This window comes from Phacochoerus africanus, chromosome 2 (assembly GCF_016906955.1).
Source record: "Phacochoerus africanus isolate WHEZ1 chromosome 2, ROS_Pafr_v1, whole genome shotgun sequence".
NCBI classification, from domain to species: domain Eukaryota; kingdom Metazoa; phylum Chordata; class Mammalia; order Artiodactyla; family Suidae; genus Phacochoerus; species Phacochoerus africanus.
The window spans coordinates 193,292,226-193,305,355 of NC_062545.1; the positions used below are offsets into that span (position 1 = coordinate 193,292,226).

At 44.3% G+C, this 13,130-nt stretch overlaps 1 protein-coding gene across 1 annotated transcript in view; it reads left to right on the top strand.

Annotated features, from left to right (window-relative positions):
- Positions 1-13,130, top strand: part of SYT16 (synaptotagmin 16) — a 120,676-nt gene that overhangs the window by 81,702 nt on the left and 25,844 nt on the right. Inside the window, exons 3-5 of the mRNA XM_047769219.1 lie at positions 2,375-2,631; positions 8,611-9,051; positions 12,253-12,442. Of these exons, the coding sequence (XP_047625175.1) occupies positions 2,375-2,631; positions 8,611-9,051; positions 12,253-12,442 (888 nt within the window). The remainder of the gene's footprint in view (positions 1-2,374; positions 2,632-8,610; positions 9,052-12,252; positions 12,443-13,130) is intronic.

Consider the following 13,130-nt stretch of genomic DNA (forward strand, 5'->3'; position numbering starts at 1 on the left):
TGATCGTCTTTCATTTAAAGCAAGGGAAGGCTGCTTTATGTAACAGTGAATCACTTTTCCCTGTCCCCCTCCCGGCAGCTTGACTTGTACCCCCAGATTTGCCTTTCTAATTCACTCCTTGCTTGTCTGTCAAGGAAAATGGTTTGTTACATTAATATAGTCTTATGTTTTTCAGTTATGAATAGCTTTTCAAGGCTTTAATGTAGCTTTTGAAAATTCCCTTATTACTGATCTAAGTATTATCACCGTAGGAGTTGAAGTCATGAGACAATTTTATGGGGGTAATTTCTTGGCAGAGTTAGATTTTGTACTGAGATCCTGCTGGGTGCTACATACATTGATGGATGACCCACTGTTTAATAGGACATTTTAGTGTTCATGTATGTAAGGAATGGATGGGCTAATTAGAGCCTGAGAAGGAAATTCTGCTTTATGTTGTAGGGGTTTGCATATTGTTCTGTCATTTTCTGTTTTTTTTTTTTTTTTAGTGTGTTGGCCAAATAACGGAAAATATGAATATAAAGATTTTAGGTGTCTTCTGAGAGAGTTTTCAAGAGGCATAGTGATTTAATTATTGAGAATAACGAGGCAGATGGAGAACTTCTTAGTGGCTTGCCGTGGTTTTGCAAAATCCCAGATCAGGATTCTGAAGTTGTGCTCTAACAACCAAGTCTTCCCAGACATGTTTTTATATAGTCTGTATACAGGGATAATATATATTTAAGTTTGCGTGTTTGTTGTAGGTGGGTCACATATTGTCTGGTGAACCACAGTCACCACCACTCTGTGTTGCTGTGCACTAGCTGTTTCAGATATTTGCTATCTGCTTAGCCTTTAAAGTTGAGATTTAGTGAAACCCACTGGTCGATAAAGACTATTCTGTACATGTATGTGGCTTAATGCCTTCTGGACCTTAGGTTCTAGCTCAGATTTTAAGACCAATGGTGGGAACAGTTGCTATCCTACAGTGTGTAAATCAGAGCTGAATTTACCACACAGACTTAGTCATCCTCCCTGATGCCATCTATATCTCTAGTTTTCTATCATGCTGGAATGGGGGTGACTGGAGATGAGTGGAGGCCAAAGAGATGAGGCATCCCTTTGGCTACTTTCTGGGTGTGGGAGTCAAGCTATTGCTGTGGAAGACCCTGTCATTTTTTCCTTAATATCTGAGAGTAACCTAGACACCACGGAAGAGGAATATAATGAACTGGATGAGATGGTCCTGCGAGAAGAGAATGACACTAAGGTCTGATGGAAACACTGAGTCTGATGGGGTCAGGGAAGATTCAGGAGCTGTCTGGGCCTTGGATGGACAGGTAGGGAAGGACAGGAGGGAGGGCTTGGGGACTGCTACAGACAGAAATGCCCAGCATTCTCATGAGCCTTTGAGGCCAGGATGGCAAAGAGTTGAGAGGTAGTAGCAAAGTGGCTTGGCTGGGTTGGATGAGGCCAGACAGGTAAGCAAGGCTAACATTTATGGAAAGCCTAGTGGTTGCCAGGCAGATATTATTTCCTGTGTCCACAATGACCCTCTGATGGGTTGTTTTGTTTGTTTGTTTCTGTCTTTTTGTCTTTTGTCTTTTTAGGGCTGCCCCTGTGGCATATGGAGCTGCCAGCCTATGCCAGAGCCACAGCATCACGGGATCCGAGCCACGTCTGTGACCTACACCACAGCTCATGGCAACGCAGAATCCTTAACCCCCTGAGTGAGGCCAGGGATCAAACCCGCCACCCCGTGGTTCCTAGTTGGATTCATTTCCACTGCGCCACGATGGGAACTCCTCTGATGGTTTTTGATCATCATGTTGTAGATAAAGAACAAAGGTGAAGACAGTTCAGATGTTGTTCAAGTTTTTAATGCAGAGCTAGGACTTAAACCCAAATCACCTGAGTCCAAGTCCAGTGTTCTTTCCATGGATCAAGTAGAGAACTTTTTACTTGAGAGAACCACTGAAGCCTTTTGAGCAGAGGCTGATAATGGTGAATGTGGAAGAGAGAAGGAAGAATGATAAAAACCAGGACAATGTATGATCTCCATAGCTAATACTATTCTTGCTTTCCATATCCATCCCCAAAGTCTTGTGGTCACTAGCTCCAACCAGATGGAGTGTGTTTATTTTACCCCTCTAACATAAATATACGTCCTTTATACCCCTATTACTAAAAAGTATTAAACTCTCTTGTACCCTACATAATGACTTTATGGACCAAGTTTATCCACCATGTAGATGGAATTATATTTCTAGAGATGCTATTTGGCAAGTTTTGTTTTTGAGAACTTGATGGAGGTGGTTGCTACTGCTCATTTTCTCTAGATCGAAAGGTGTAACATAATAATACATTTGAACAAGTTGCCTTTTTGCAAATTTAGGTTTGGATGGAGCCAGCCAACCAAATTATTCTGAGCATCTGTCGTATGGTGAAGATGGCCCCATCTCTGCCCACTCATGGTCCCCATCTGAGCTGGGGGACACCAGGCACCAGGGCACATCTTCCCAAGAGACCTGTGTGGTCCGCTGCCTCAGCCGGCAGTCCACTGAGGGCAGCTTGGAGATGGAGGCAGCTTTTAATAACCGAGGATTTGAAGATTCCTATGCCACTGACAGCTCCTCCATGTGGAGTCCAGAGGCAAGTTGTTTTCTATGCTTTCCTTGTGTGCGTGTTCTTTTCTCTCTGGTTAGTGGATCTCCTTTCCCTTTTCCCTCCCTCCTCCTCTTCCTCCTCCCCCCACCACTTTTATGCTCCTCTTCCCCTTCACCCCCTCCTCCAGCCCGCAAGAAAAACTTTCTCCAAAAAGGAAGCATTGCCTTGGAAAAACAAAGACCTAAAGAGACTTTAATGGCAATAAATTTTTGTTCAAATGACCAAGGCCCATCCCATATGTGTACCAGTAAAAGAATCAAATATAAATTTTGATCGAAATGGAAGAATAAAAAGAAGAGTGGTGGCATAATGAATACATCAACAATTAGGCTTCTCTTTTATAGGTATAAAGAAGGTTTTAGTTTTTTTATAAGTATAAAGGAGTTTTTAGTTCTTTAGAGCGACAATAACCATGAAGGTTATTTCCTTCACGGTTTGCATTAAATGGAGTCTATTTTTCTTTACACCAAATCTTGAGTCATGATTCTTTGAATATGAGGACTGGTTGAAAATGAAACTAAAATACAGTGGCCCTCCCAGTGAAATTGTGCAAGATATTATGATGAAGATCTTGCAGTGGATATTATTTGTTAGCTCTGAATTGACTTGAGGGTCTAGAAGATGGCACTAGTCTCTCATGATCTTCTGGACATTAACTTTGTTTTTGGATAGATCTCTGATAAAAGATGCATCTTCTAAATTCCTTTTTCATTTGAAACTTACTCGAGAATATGCCTCACCATCCAGAAGTATGACTGGAGGTGATGGTGACAGAAACTACCATTTGTTGAGCAATTATCATGTGTCAGGCACTGTGACAGGGTTTTACCAGCATCGTTTTATCTTGGAGGCACTTAGGGTTATTCTTTATTAGCTAGACCCCTCTTATTATGATTCTGTGACATTAAGAGATATTAAAGAATGGTGTCTAATACCTACTTGAAAGTTAATTTTGATGAAATAAACCATGTAACTGTATAAAACTTTAATCTGGGGGCATGGAGAAGGGTGAATGGCTTTTGTTAGCATCAGTCTGGCTGAGAAAATAAACAGGGTGAACCTCTTATTAGGACCTGGACTGTCATACACCAAATGTTCATCAATGAGAAGAAAAAAAAAATCACAGCCAGTTATGTTTCAAAGCCTGACTGCTAAGGCCCAGGGCTGTGTTGAGAGAGCATAAGAAGATGGTGCAGCATGTGTGTGCCTGTGTGTTGTTACTGCTGAGGACCGGGAATGGCAACTCAGATGCGTGGTTTGGGGCTGGTTAATAGCAAGTCTTCATATTGAGACCACCCCCCCACCAAATCTATCAATCTTACATACTTTGTAAAAAAAAAAAAAAATCTTCTTCCTTGCCAGTCTACTGCCAAAGGTCACATCGAGTCCCCCACACTAACATTTAACATTGAAAAAGACCATTCTCTTTGGCTCTCTCACCACAGAAACAAAGTGGGACTATTTACCTGTCTATTGACAGTCTGTCCCCTTGGTAACTGTGCCATTAGGCTTGGACTTGCTTTCTCCTGGTGACTTCCCATTTGCCAGCCTCATGGAGCTTTAATAGAACACTTGGTGTTGAGGGCACTGAATGTTCTCAGACTCCAAAAATACCCAGACATCTCTGTGCTCCATTCAACCTTCTATCTATTTTGAGACAAAAACTGTAATTTGGTGCTCCTACAGGAGAACCTCAAATGCAGCTCAGAGACAGTTCCTATAAAATGCCTGCTTTGCAAGCCTAGCTTGCCTTTTAAGAATTGATTTATTTGCCTCTTAGCTGTATTAAGAAACCTGTCTTCCCCTGTGTATCTGGCATCAGGAACATATCGTGGGTCTGTTTACTTTGGGCCACACAGATGACATCATGCTGAAACAGAAAGGCTTTCAGTGTGATAGAAAATCTTTAAATCTTCATAGGTTTTGACAATGTAGTGTGGGTCGTCCCATCTTAAAGAAAAACCCAGCATACGAGAGTTCAAGGAATCATTTATTTTGCCTCAGAAGGAAAACGGTCATGTGGTATGACTCCCTGTTAGGCTGATGGTTTTTCAAGCACTGCTCTTCTCTGCTGGAAAAGGCCATCGACTTTTTCCTGCAGACCCAAGGCTTGGCAGGAAAGGCAACAGGAAGATGGCTGGTGATTTTGAGCACACAGCTGTCCCACTTTTCATCTCTGCTTTCCACTGATTAACTGATTGGCCTTGAGAAGTTAATTAAAATCTGCCAAATGGGGATAAAAATGAAGAGATTTTTACCTTGCAGGAAGGTCAGATGGATTAGCTGTATTAACAGTACCCACATGAGGAGCGCCTTTAGTTGCCTGGTGATAGGTAAAGTGTGTTGAAATAATTAATTGCTATGAAAATATCAGACTGCACAAACCTTGGTCTCAGATCAACCCAGAAAGGGACCACGCAGCCCAGTTTTTGTGGGCCAGAGCTTGGGCTGTCCCCCTACCCAGAGCCTGGCTGTTGCCTAGAGCTGTATCTATTACAGGATTCTTAGGACAGTTGTTTCAGAGCCTTCCCCAGGACTTACATGTGCACCTGCAGAGGGAGCGAGCATTTATCTGAACAGATAGCCTGATAGATTAGTGGGGAGATGCTCATTAGCTAGGATATTTTTATATTGGCATTGATGTTGATGATAAAACTAAGGACTGTTAGTTAATATCAAGAGCAGGGGCCTAAAAGGATGTGAAATTCAAAGTAATAGATGTTTCAAACTCCCATCCCCCATCTTCTTTCCTCTTCTTCTCACACATTTACTATACATATGAATAGTTAAGATGAAAGGTTTGTGGGGAAAGGTTGTAGACATCATGGTTCCACATAAGGATCAAGGCTTTCAGCATTAGCACTGGCAAATCCTGGGTAATTTCAGCTAATCCCATGATGTTGGAGGCAAGGAGTGAGTTATTTAGCCTAAGCCTTATTTTCCTCCACCCACTTAAAACGAAGATATTGAAATACCCACCTCACCAGGCTAATATGGATATTTTAAAAGATCATTTTTCTTAGCTGGATTTCCCCAAAAGAGAACCTACTTTGTTAGGACACCCAATCCCAGGGAACAAAAATGAAGGACAAAGGGAGTGAGGCAAGAAAGGAAGAGCCAGGGTGAGAATGTGTCATCTAGGTGGCAGCCACTAATTGTGACTCATGGCTTGATCTTGTGGAACCCTACACTAAGAAGCTGTATAAACTAATCTCAGGACATCTGCCCAAGGGGAGGAAAATTTATTGCATGGGGCATTAGCCCTCCACACACTCTGGACTTCATATACATAGTACCAAGCAGGATTTTATAACATCCTTGACAAGTCTTGACATCCACAGAGGAGCCTGTGGTGGAAGTTAAGTGTTGCCTTTTGTGGGAGAGAGGGAGGGCTTTGTTGGGCGGTGCCAGGCTGAAGCCACTTAGGGCTCAGACAGGGTGTGCCTCTAGGGGAAGATGGAATAAGAGGGGAGGCTGAGAAGGTCTGAAGTGCATGAATGAGCTCTTACAATCCACAGAGGCTTTAGTGTGGTTCCTGGCATAAGGGAGGGCTTAGTGGATTTTAGCTATTATTACTTATGGTCCATCAAGCAATATAGAGATGATCAAGGGTAGGCTAAAATAGATGAGAGTTTTAACAGGAGACTCTGACTTGATTTTTTTTTTTTTTCTGACTTGATTTTTGAGTTGGCCTAACTCCTTGGAGACTTGCTTCTAATATTATATCCACACTAGTCAGTTGTGTTCGAAGTCTCTATAGCAACTACTTTTATCACTTGAAACTAAGTACCTCTGAATAGAAACACTCACACTTAAATACATGCTCAGAGGAAAGAATGTAAGAAGCTCCTTTTTGCAAGAAGCCTGAATTTTCTTAGTAGATTAATGTGACTCTGAAAAGACAGGGCAATTATTAGATGTGTACTATGTATCATGTCCTTTAATTTTCACAACAGCCCTCTAAAGTAGGAATCATCCCTATTTTACTGGGATTAAAAGAAAGCAGGAAGGATTAAATAATTTACCCAGTGTCCTAGAGGTAGTAAAAGGTGGACCTGGGCTTTATCTCCCTCCAGAGAAATGCACTTTCACCCAGCCTCTGTGGGAAGGTTTCATTGATGAACATAAACTTTTGAGATGTATCATTATATCTTTAAAAGCAAGAGTTTCTTTCTTTTCTTTTCTTTCTTCCTTCCTTCCTTTCTTTCCCTCCTTCCTTCCTTCCTTCCTTCCTTTTGCTTTTTAGGGCTGCATGAGTGGCATGTGGAAGTTGCCAGGCTAGGGGTCTAATTGGAGCTGCAGCTGCTGGCCTACACCACAGCCACAACAACACCAGATCCAAGCCGCATCTGTGACCTACACACCACAGCTCACAGCAACACTGGATCCTTAACCCACTGAGCAAGGCCAGGGATTGAACCCTCAACCTCATGGTTCCCAGTCGGATTTGTTTCCACTGCTCCATGATGGAAACTCCTAAAAACAAAGAGTTCCTTAAATGAGCAAAGTTGGTGCTGAATTACATAAAGAAGAACTGATGCTGATTTACAACCAGAATCAGACCCAAGCTGAGTTATGAGTAAGAGGGATTCTTTCAGAGGAAAAGTCAGATTATGCTGACGTTAGTAATAGTTTGCTAGAGGGTAGTTCATTATCGTAAATGCAGTTCAGCTCCGGTTTCTCAGGAAGGTCATCGTACCTGACTGGCTGGGGTGAACTCCTGTCTAGGAGTGATACTTCCTAATGAGGGGCTGTGTTTGAAAACAGGCAACATCAGAGTTCCCATTGTGGTGCAGCAGAAACGAATCTGACTAGTATACATGAGGGTGTGAGTTCAATTCCTGGCCTTGCTCAGTGGGTTAAGGATACAGAGTTGCCGTGAGCTGAGGATAGGTCACAGACGTGGCTCTGATCTGGCTTGGCTGCGGCTGTGGCTGGCAGCTGCAGCTCTGATTCAGCCACTAGCCTGGGAACTTCCATATGCCACGGGTGCGGCCCTAAAAAGAAAAAAAAAAAAAGAAAGAAAGAAAGAAAAAGAAAATAGGCAGCATCAATCCAGTGATGGGGATAAATATCCATAGAGGCTGGTCTAAGCCACATATTTTTCCACATCTGTTAAAACCTCACAGTGATCCTCTATCATCAGGCACCTTAATGCTCGTTTTTTCTAGTTGGAGGACAGAGAGGGTGGTGTGTTTGGCGAGAACCAAAAGGCTGGTTAATAGTAGAGTTATGATTTCAACCCAGGTGTTCTGTCTCCCAGACCCAGTGTTGCTCTTTGCTAAATGGCTACTGGGGATGCCCTCCTAAACCCTTGCTACCTACCCCAGGAGTGATCTGAGGCCAGCTGAGACATCCTCATAGCCTGAGAAATGCAGAATCTCAGACCTGACCCCAGTCCTACTGAATCAGAGTTCCCAGATGATTCCAATCCACTTGAATGTTTGAGAAGCTCTGACCTAAACTGTACTGCCCTGTAAATTGGAAATCTACTGAAGGATCACCTGTCAGTGACCCTGACTAGGAGTCTCACCTGCAGGAGGTCCTGACTCAGAGAGCACAGGCCCAGGCTGAACCATTTCTCCTGGGGACTCAAGGAAATGTTACTTTGGGCAGTTGCATAATTGACTAATTTTAGACTTGGTGTCTCAGTTGGTTTCAATGATAGTGGTCAATTGTGCTTTTTTGAGAGACAGTGTATAAAAAAGCACTTTGCAGAATAGAAAAGCTTTGTTCATCTGTCCCAAAGGCATTCATGAAGGCTCACCATATGCCTGGCGCTGTACCCTCAAAGAACTCACAGTCCCATGGAGAGAGAGACCAGGAAACAGAGCTTTCTGATGTATAGGGAGACAGGCTAGCAGTCCAAAACTAGGAGGTTCTAAAGGAGCACAGAGGGGTACCATCTTTCCAAAGTGTATAAGGCATTGTTCCATTCCTGATCTTCCCCTCTATCTGCCACAGGAACAGGACAGGACCAGTTTTCAGGTGCCATCTGGGGTCCCAGAGCCCATCTCAAAATGTGGCGACCTGGATGTCATCTTTGAATACAGAGCCGCCAGCCAGAAGCTCACAGTGACCATTGTAAGAGCACAGGGCCTCCCGGATAAGGACAGAAGTGGCGTCAACTCCTGGCAAGTTCACGTCGTGCTGCTGCCCAATAAGAAGCAGAGGGGCAGGACAGGCATACAGAGAGGGCCCAACCCCATCTTCAAGGAGAAGGTCACCTTTGCCAAGCTGGAGCCCCGGGATGTGGCTGCCTGTGCTGTCCGCTTCCGCCTGTACGCTGCCCGCAAGATGACCCGTGAGAGGATGATGGGGGAGGGGCTGTTCTATCTGAGCCACCTGCACCAAGAAGGGGAAATGAAAGTGACTCTGGTTCTGGAGCCAAGAAATAATATCAGTGTGAGTATGTTAAATGGTGCTGCTAATGATGTGCTCTGTTTGAGGATCTGGAATTGTCAGCCCTTGATTTACTACATTCAGCCTGTGAATTCAAACACCTTAATTTAATTTTCCATTTGGCTCTCCTCATCCTTGTAAGCCATGATTTGCACTTCATGGTACAATGGGTTAATTTTTTTTTTTTTTTGTCTTTAAAGCCTGATCGATGTGTTCCCTGTCCATTTTATGAAATGACAACAGTCATGTGAAGGAGGGTACCGGAAAACCGGGAGAGGTTTCTTGGCCTTCTCTTTAGCTGACCAGTGGTCCTACCATCCATCCCCCCACACTGCCCCCACTACACATTATGATGAATCTCAGAGTCGGGACCTTCAAGGAGAGGTCCTTAAGAAGTGTGCCAGAGTAGGCTGCAGAGCAGCCCTGAACTCCAGCCACTTTTAAGACGTTTCATTCCTACAACCAGACTCTTCCCCTATGCCCCATCCTCTGTGCCCTGGAGTTTCAAAGTAAGACAGCACAGCTTTTACATCTACAAGATGGGTAACCCCCTGTTGCTGTGGGTTGTATGTCATCCAGTGCGAACATCTCCTTTTAAAAATCACATAAAAGATCATGGAGCCATCTTGTGTTATTGGGCCCATCCATCATCCATTCAAAAATGTTTTCTTGGCCTACACAGCACCCCTCTGTGCTCCTTCACTCTGTGTCAGGTGCTGTGTAGGCCAAGGGAATCCGGGAAAGAATAAAACAGGTGACGCCCTCCCAGAGTTTATAATCTGGCGGAGGATGGTGAGACCAGATGAACAAGGTAAGTGAGGAGAGAGTGGCAGAGGCTTCTGTTTGTTTAGAAGGTCAGAGAAAGTATCTTTCAGGTGGTGGTAAAACACAGAACTCAAGGAACTAAGGGAGCGAGACTGGATGCAGCAGATAGGGGTTGCAGACAGAGGGGCTGACGTGTGCCAACATCAGCAGGTAGAAAGGCGCCTGACTCGCCTGAGGAGTAGGAAAGGAGACAGCAAGTCCAGAATGTGGTGGTGGAAGATCCATCCACTTAAGTTTTTAATAGATGTCTCAAAATTCATATATCCAGGTTTGAAATCCAGATTTTTGCCTCACTAAATTTGTTTTACCTGCAGTCTCCCCACATCTTGGCTAAAGGCAGTCTCATGATTTTAGTCACTTAGGTCAAAAATCTTAGAAGTCATTCGTGACTTCTTTCCACCTGAAATCCTACAGGAGTTGGCTTGAAAATTCAACCCTAGCCCGACTCTCTGCTGGATTATTGAAATGGCCTCCTAGTCATCTCCCTGCTTCTGCCTTTGCCCACTACAGCCTATTCCCATCACAGAGACCAGAAGGAGCCTTTCAAAACATAACCCATGAGTTTCCATCATGGCTCAGTGGTTAAAGAACCTGACCAGTATCCTTGAGGACAAGGGTTTGATCCCTGGCCTCACTCAGTGGGTTAAGGATCCTGCATTGCCACGAGCTGTGGTGTGGGTCGCAGACGCAGCTCAGATCCCGCATTGCTGTGGCTGTAACATAGCTGTAGCTCCGATTGGACCCCTAGCCTGAGAACCTCTTATGCTGCGGGTGTGGCCCTAAAAAGACAAAAAGACAAAAAAAAAAAAAAAAGATCAACAATAATAACCCAGATCATGTCTCATGCCTCTTCAAATCCCTCTTTTTTCTTAAGCTCTGAGGAGAGTGTATCTGAAATCCCAGGAAACAGAGGCCACAGGTGGTCAGAGGAACCCTGTGCTCTAAAGCTTAGGGATGGGTATCATCACACCCCAGTTTCTCTGAGCCAGGCCCTATGCTCTCTGCTGGGGGCACAGAGTTCAGTGAAGGAAGTGAGTCAATGTGAAAGAACCTCGAAGGTAAAAATTCTCCCATTCCTTAGTTATTTGTTGAGCGTGGTTATAAGCTAGACCTTGGGCTATGCACTGTGGCTGAGAGATTTTTAAGGATTCAGAATTTGACAGGAGCAGCTAGTATCCAGAGATAGGTGCCACAGTGGACGTTTCTGTAGAAACACAGGGGAAGGGTTGGCCTCTACCCCAAACTAAGCCCATGTTTCATGGTCAGATTATCATCATCTAGACAGCAGGAGCTGTAAGACATCTACCCAAACCATCTATAGTTTACTAATTGTGTTCCATGAAAGTCCACATAGGCTCTACAGGGTGCCCATAGCTTGGTAAACATGATGTTTTCCTAAGATGTGAAGAATATTTAATTCCTTCCAGTGCATTTATTTATTGAGGTTCCTAATGAGAGCTTTTAGGAAGTGATTGCAGATGTTTGAGAAGAAAGTTTTGAGCAAAATCCCTAACTTGTATCTGATAGAGGAGGCGGTGGCTCTGGGAGACTGGCCAGCCTGCCCCTTGTGGCCCCTTCCCACTTGTGCTTCTCGAGTGAGAGTCGTTGTCTTCATCTGCTTTGCTCTCCTCCTCCTGATGTGTCTGGTGCATGGAGGCGGGTGCTTTGGAGAAGCACACCCTTGCAGACAAGGCAGAAATCGTGGGCTCCCTAGGCTTACTTGGCACCTGCAAGGTCCCCAGGTTCCACAGTCCGTGTGTCAGCTTCCTCCTTAAACAGTTGGCAAAGTGCTTACTTTCAATATAATTCATTTCCTTAGGAGGAGAAAGCATAGCATCTGCCATATTCCCGGCAACCTTAAGAAGCAGAACGAGGGGCCAAATGTTCTACAGGGTGGTAGACGGCCAGTGGTCATTTCTTTTCCAGGGAAGACAAAATGCTTCCTGCATTGCAACATTCATCAAGAAACTGTAGAGAACAGAAACGAAACTCATGCCCGCAGTGGATGGGTTCCATAGAAACATTCCAGCCCAAATTACACAGGAGGGAATTTCGGTCTATATTAGATGTACTGAAGGCTCTCCATGTATCTTCGAGGGTTTGATTTACACTAGTAATAACAACTTGGTCCGTTTTTGTCTTTAGAAAGGAAGTAGGAAATGGAGACAGCTCTTGAAACAAATATGTCAGCTTGGAGTGCAGGGGGTCCTGCATAGGACTGCACAACCCAGGCCCATTAGCATTCACACCGAGTGCGCCCCGAGCCACCTTTGGCAGCCATGGAGATCAGGCAGCAGTTTCCCCAAACATAATATGGGCTTTCTGGAAGGGAGAGGAGTGTGGCTGGGCCAATGGATCCTTTGTTGTTCTTCCCTCCAGGGTGGAGAGTCTCCGCTCAGCCCATCTGCCGTTTCTCACAGTGACAGTGCTTCATCCACGCAGTCGCTGTCGCATGGAGGGGCGCCAGAGCTGTTAGTGGGACTGTCATACAATGCCACAACGGGGCGATTATCCGTGGAAATGATCAAAGGCAGCCATTTCCGAAACCTCTCTGTTAACAGAGCGCCTGGTAAGTGCCTGCTTGTCCTCCCCTCCCCAGGGAAAGGTAGAAGGCTGTGTCTACTTTCATCTTCATTCTTTAACTTTGACAATAAAAGTGATCTGGGTACGACTTAGACACATTTTTACAAAGCGATACCTCTGGATGTTTCAAATGCCTTTCTTCTTGATTAAAGGCTTCTTTGAGATCTGGATGCATCTTGATACAAAATACATCAGCTTCTATGTGTATCTTGTTAAAGGGGAAAAAATGATGTCTTTTCAGCCACATAACATGTATGGACAATTAACATCTGTTAATAGGTCCCAGGCCCTCAAGTACCTTTGAAGAGGCAGAGCTCAATCTTTGCATCCAGGCAAATCTGGAATTTAATTCCAGCTCTATTCATTGACCTGCTAACTTTGCTCTGGTCCTATACAATTCGCCTCTCTTTTCTGAGTCTCAGTAGGCTCATCTGCAACAAAGGAATACTAATAGTACCTTCCTCAGGGGTTGTTTTGAGGTATAAATAAAATGATTTTTGTGGAACATTCAGCAGAGTGCCTGACACACAGTGAGCATTCAAGAAATGTGAGTAGTAATGTGGTTGATGGCAGAGGAGGCAGATCAGGAAGATCTGGGCCATCCAGGCCTGACTCCAGGAGAGCTACTGCTTCTGAGATCACCCCTGGAAAGAAGACCTCAAGACATACTGCCA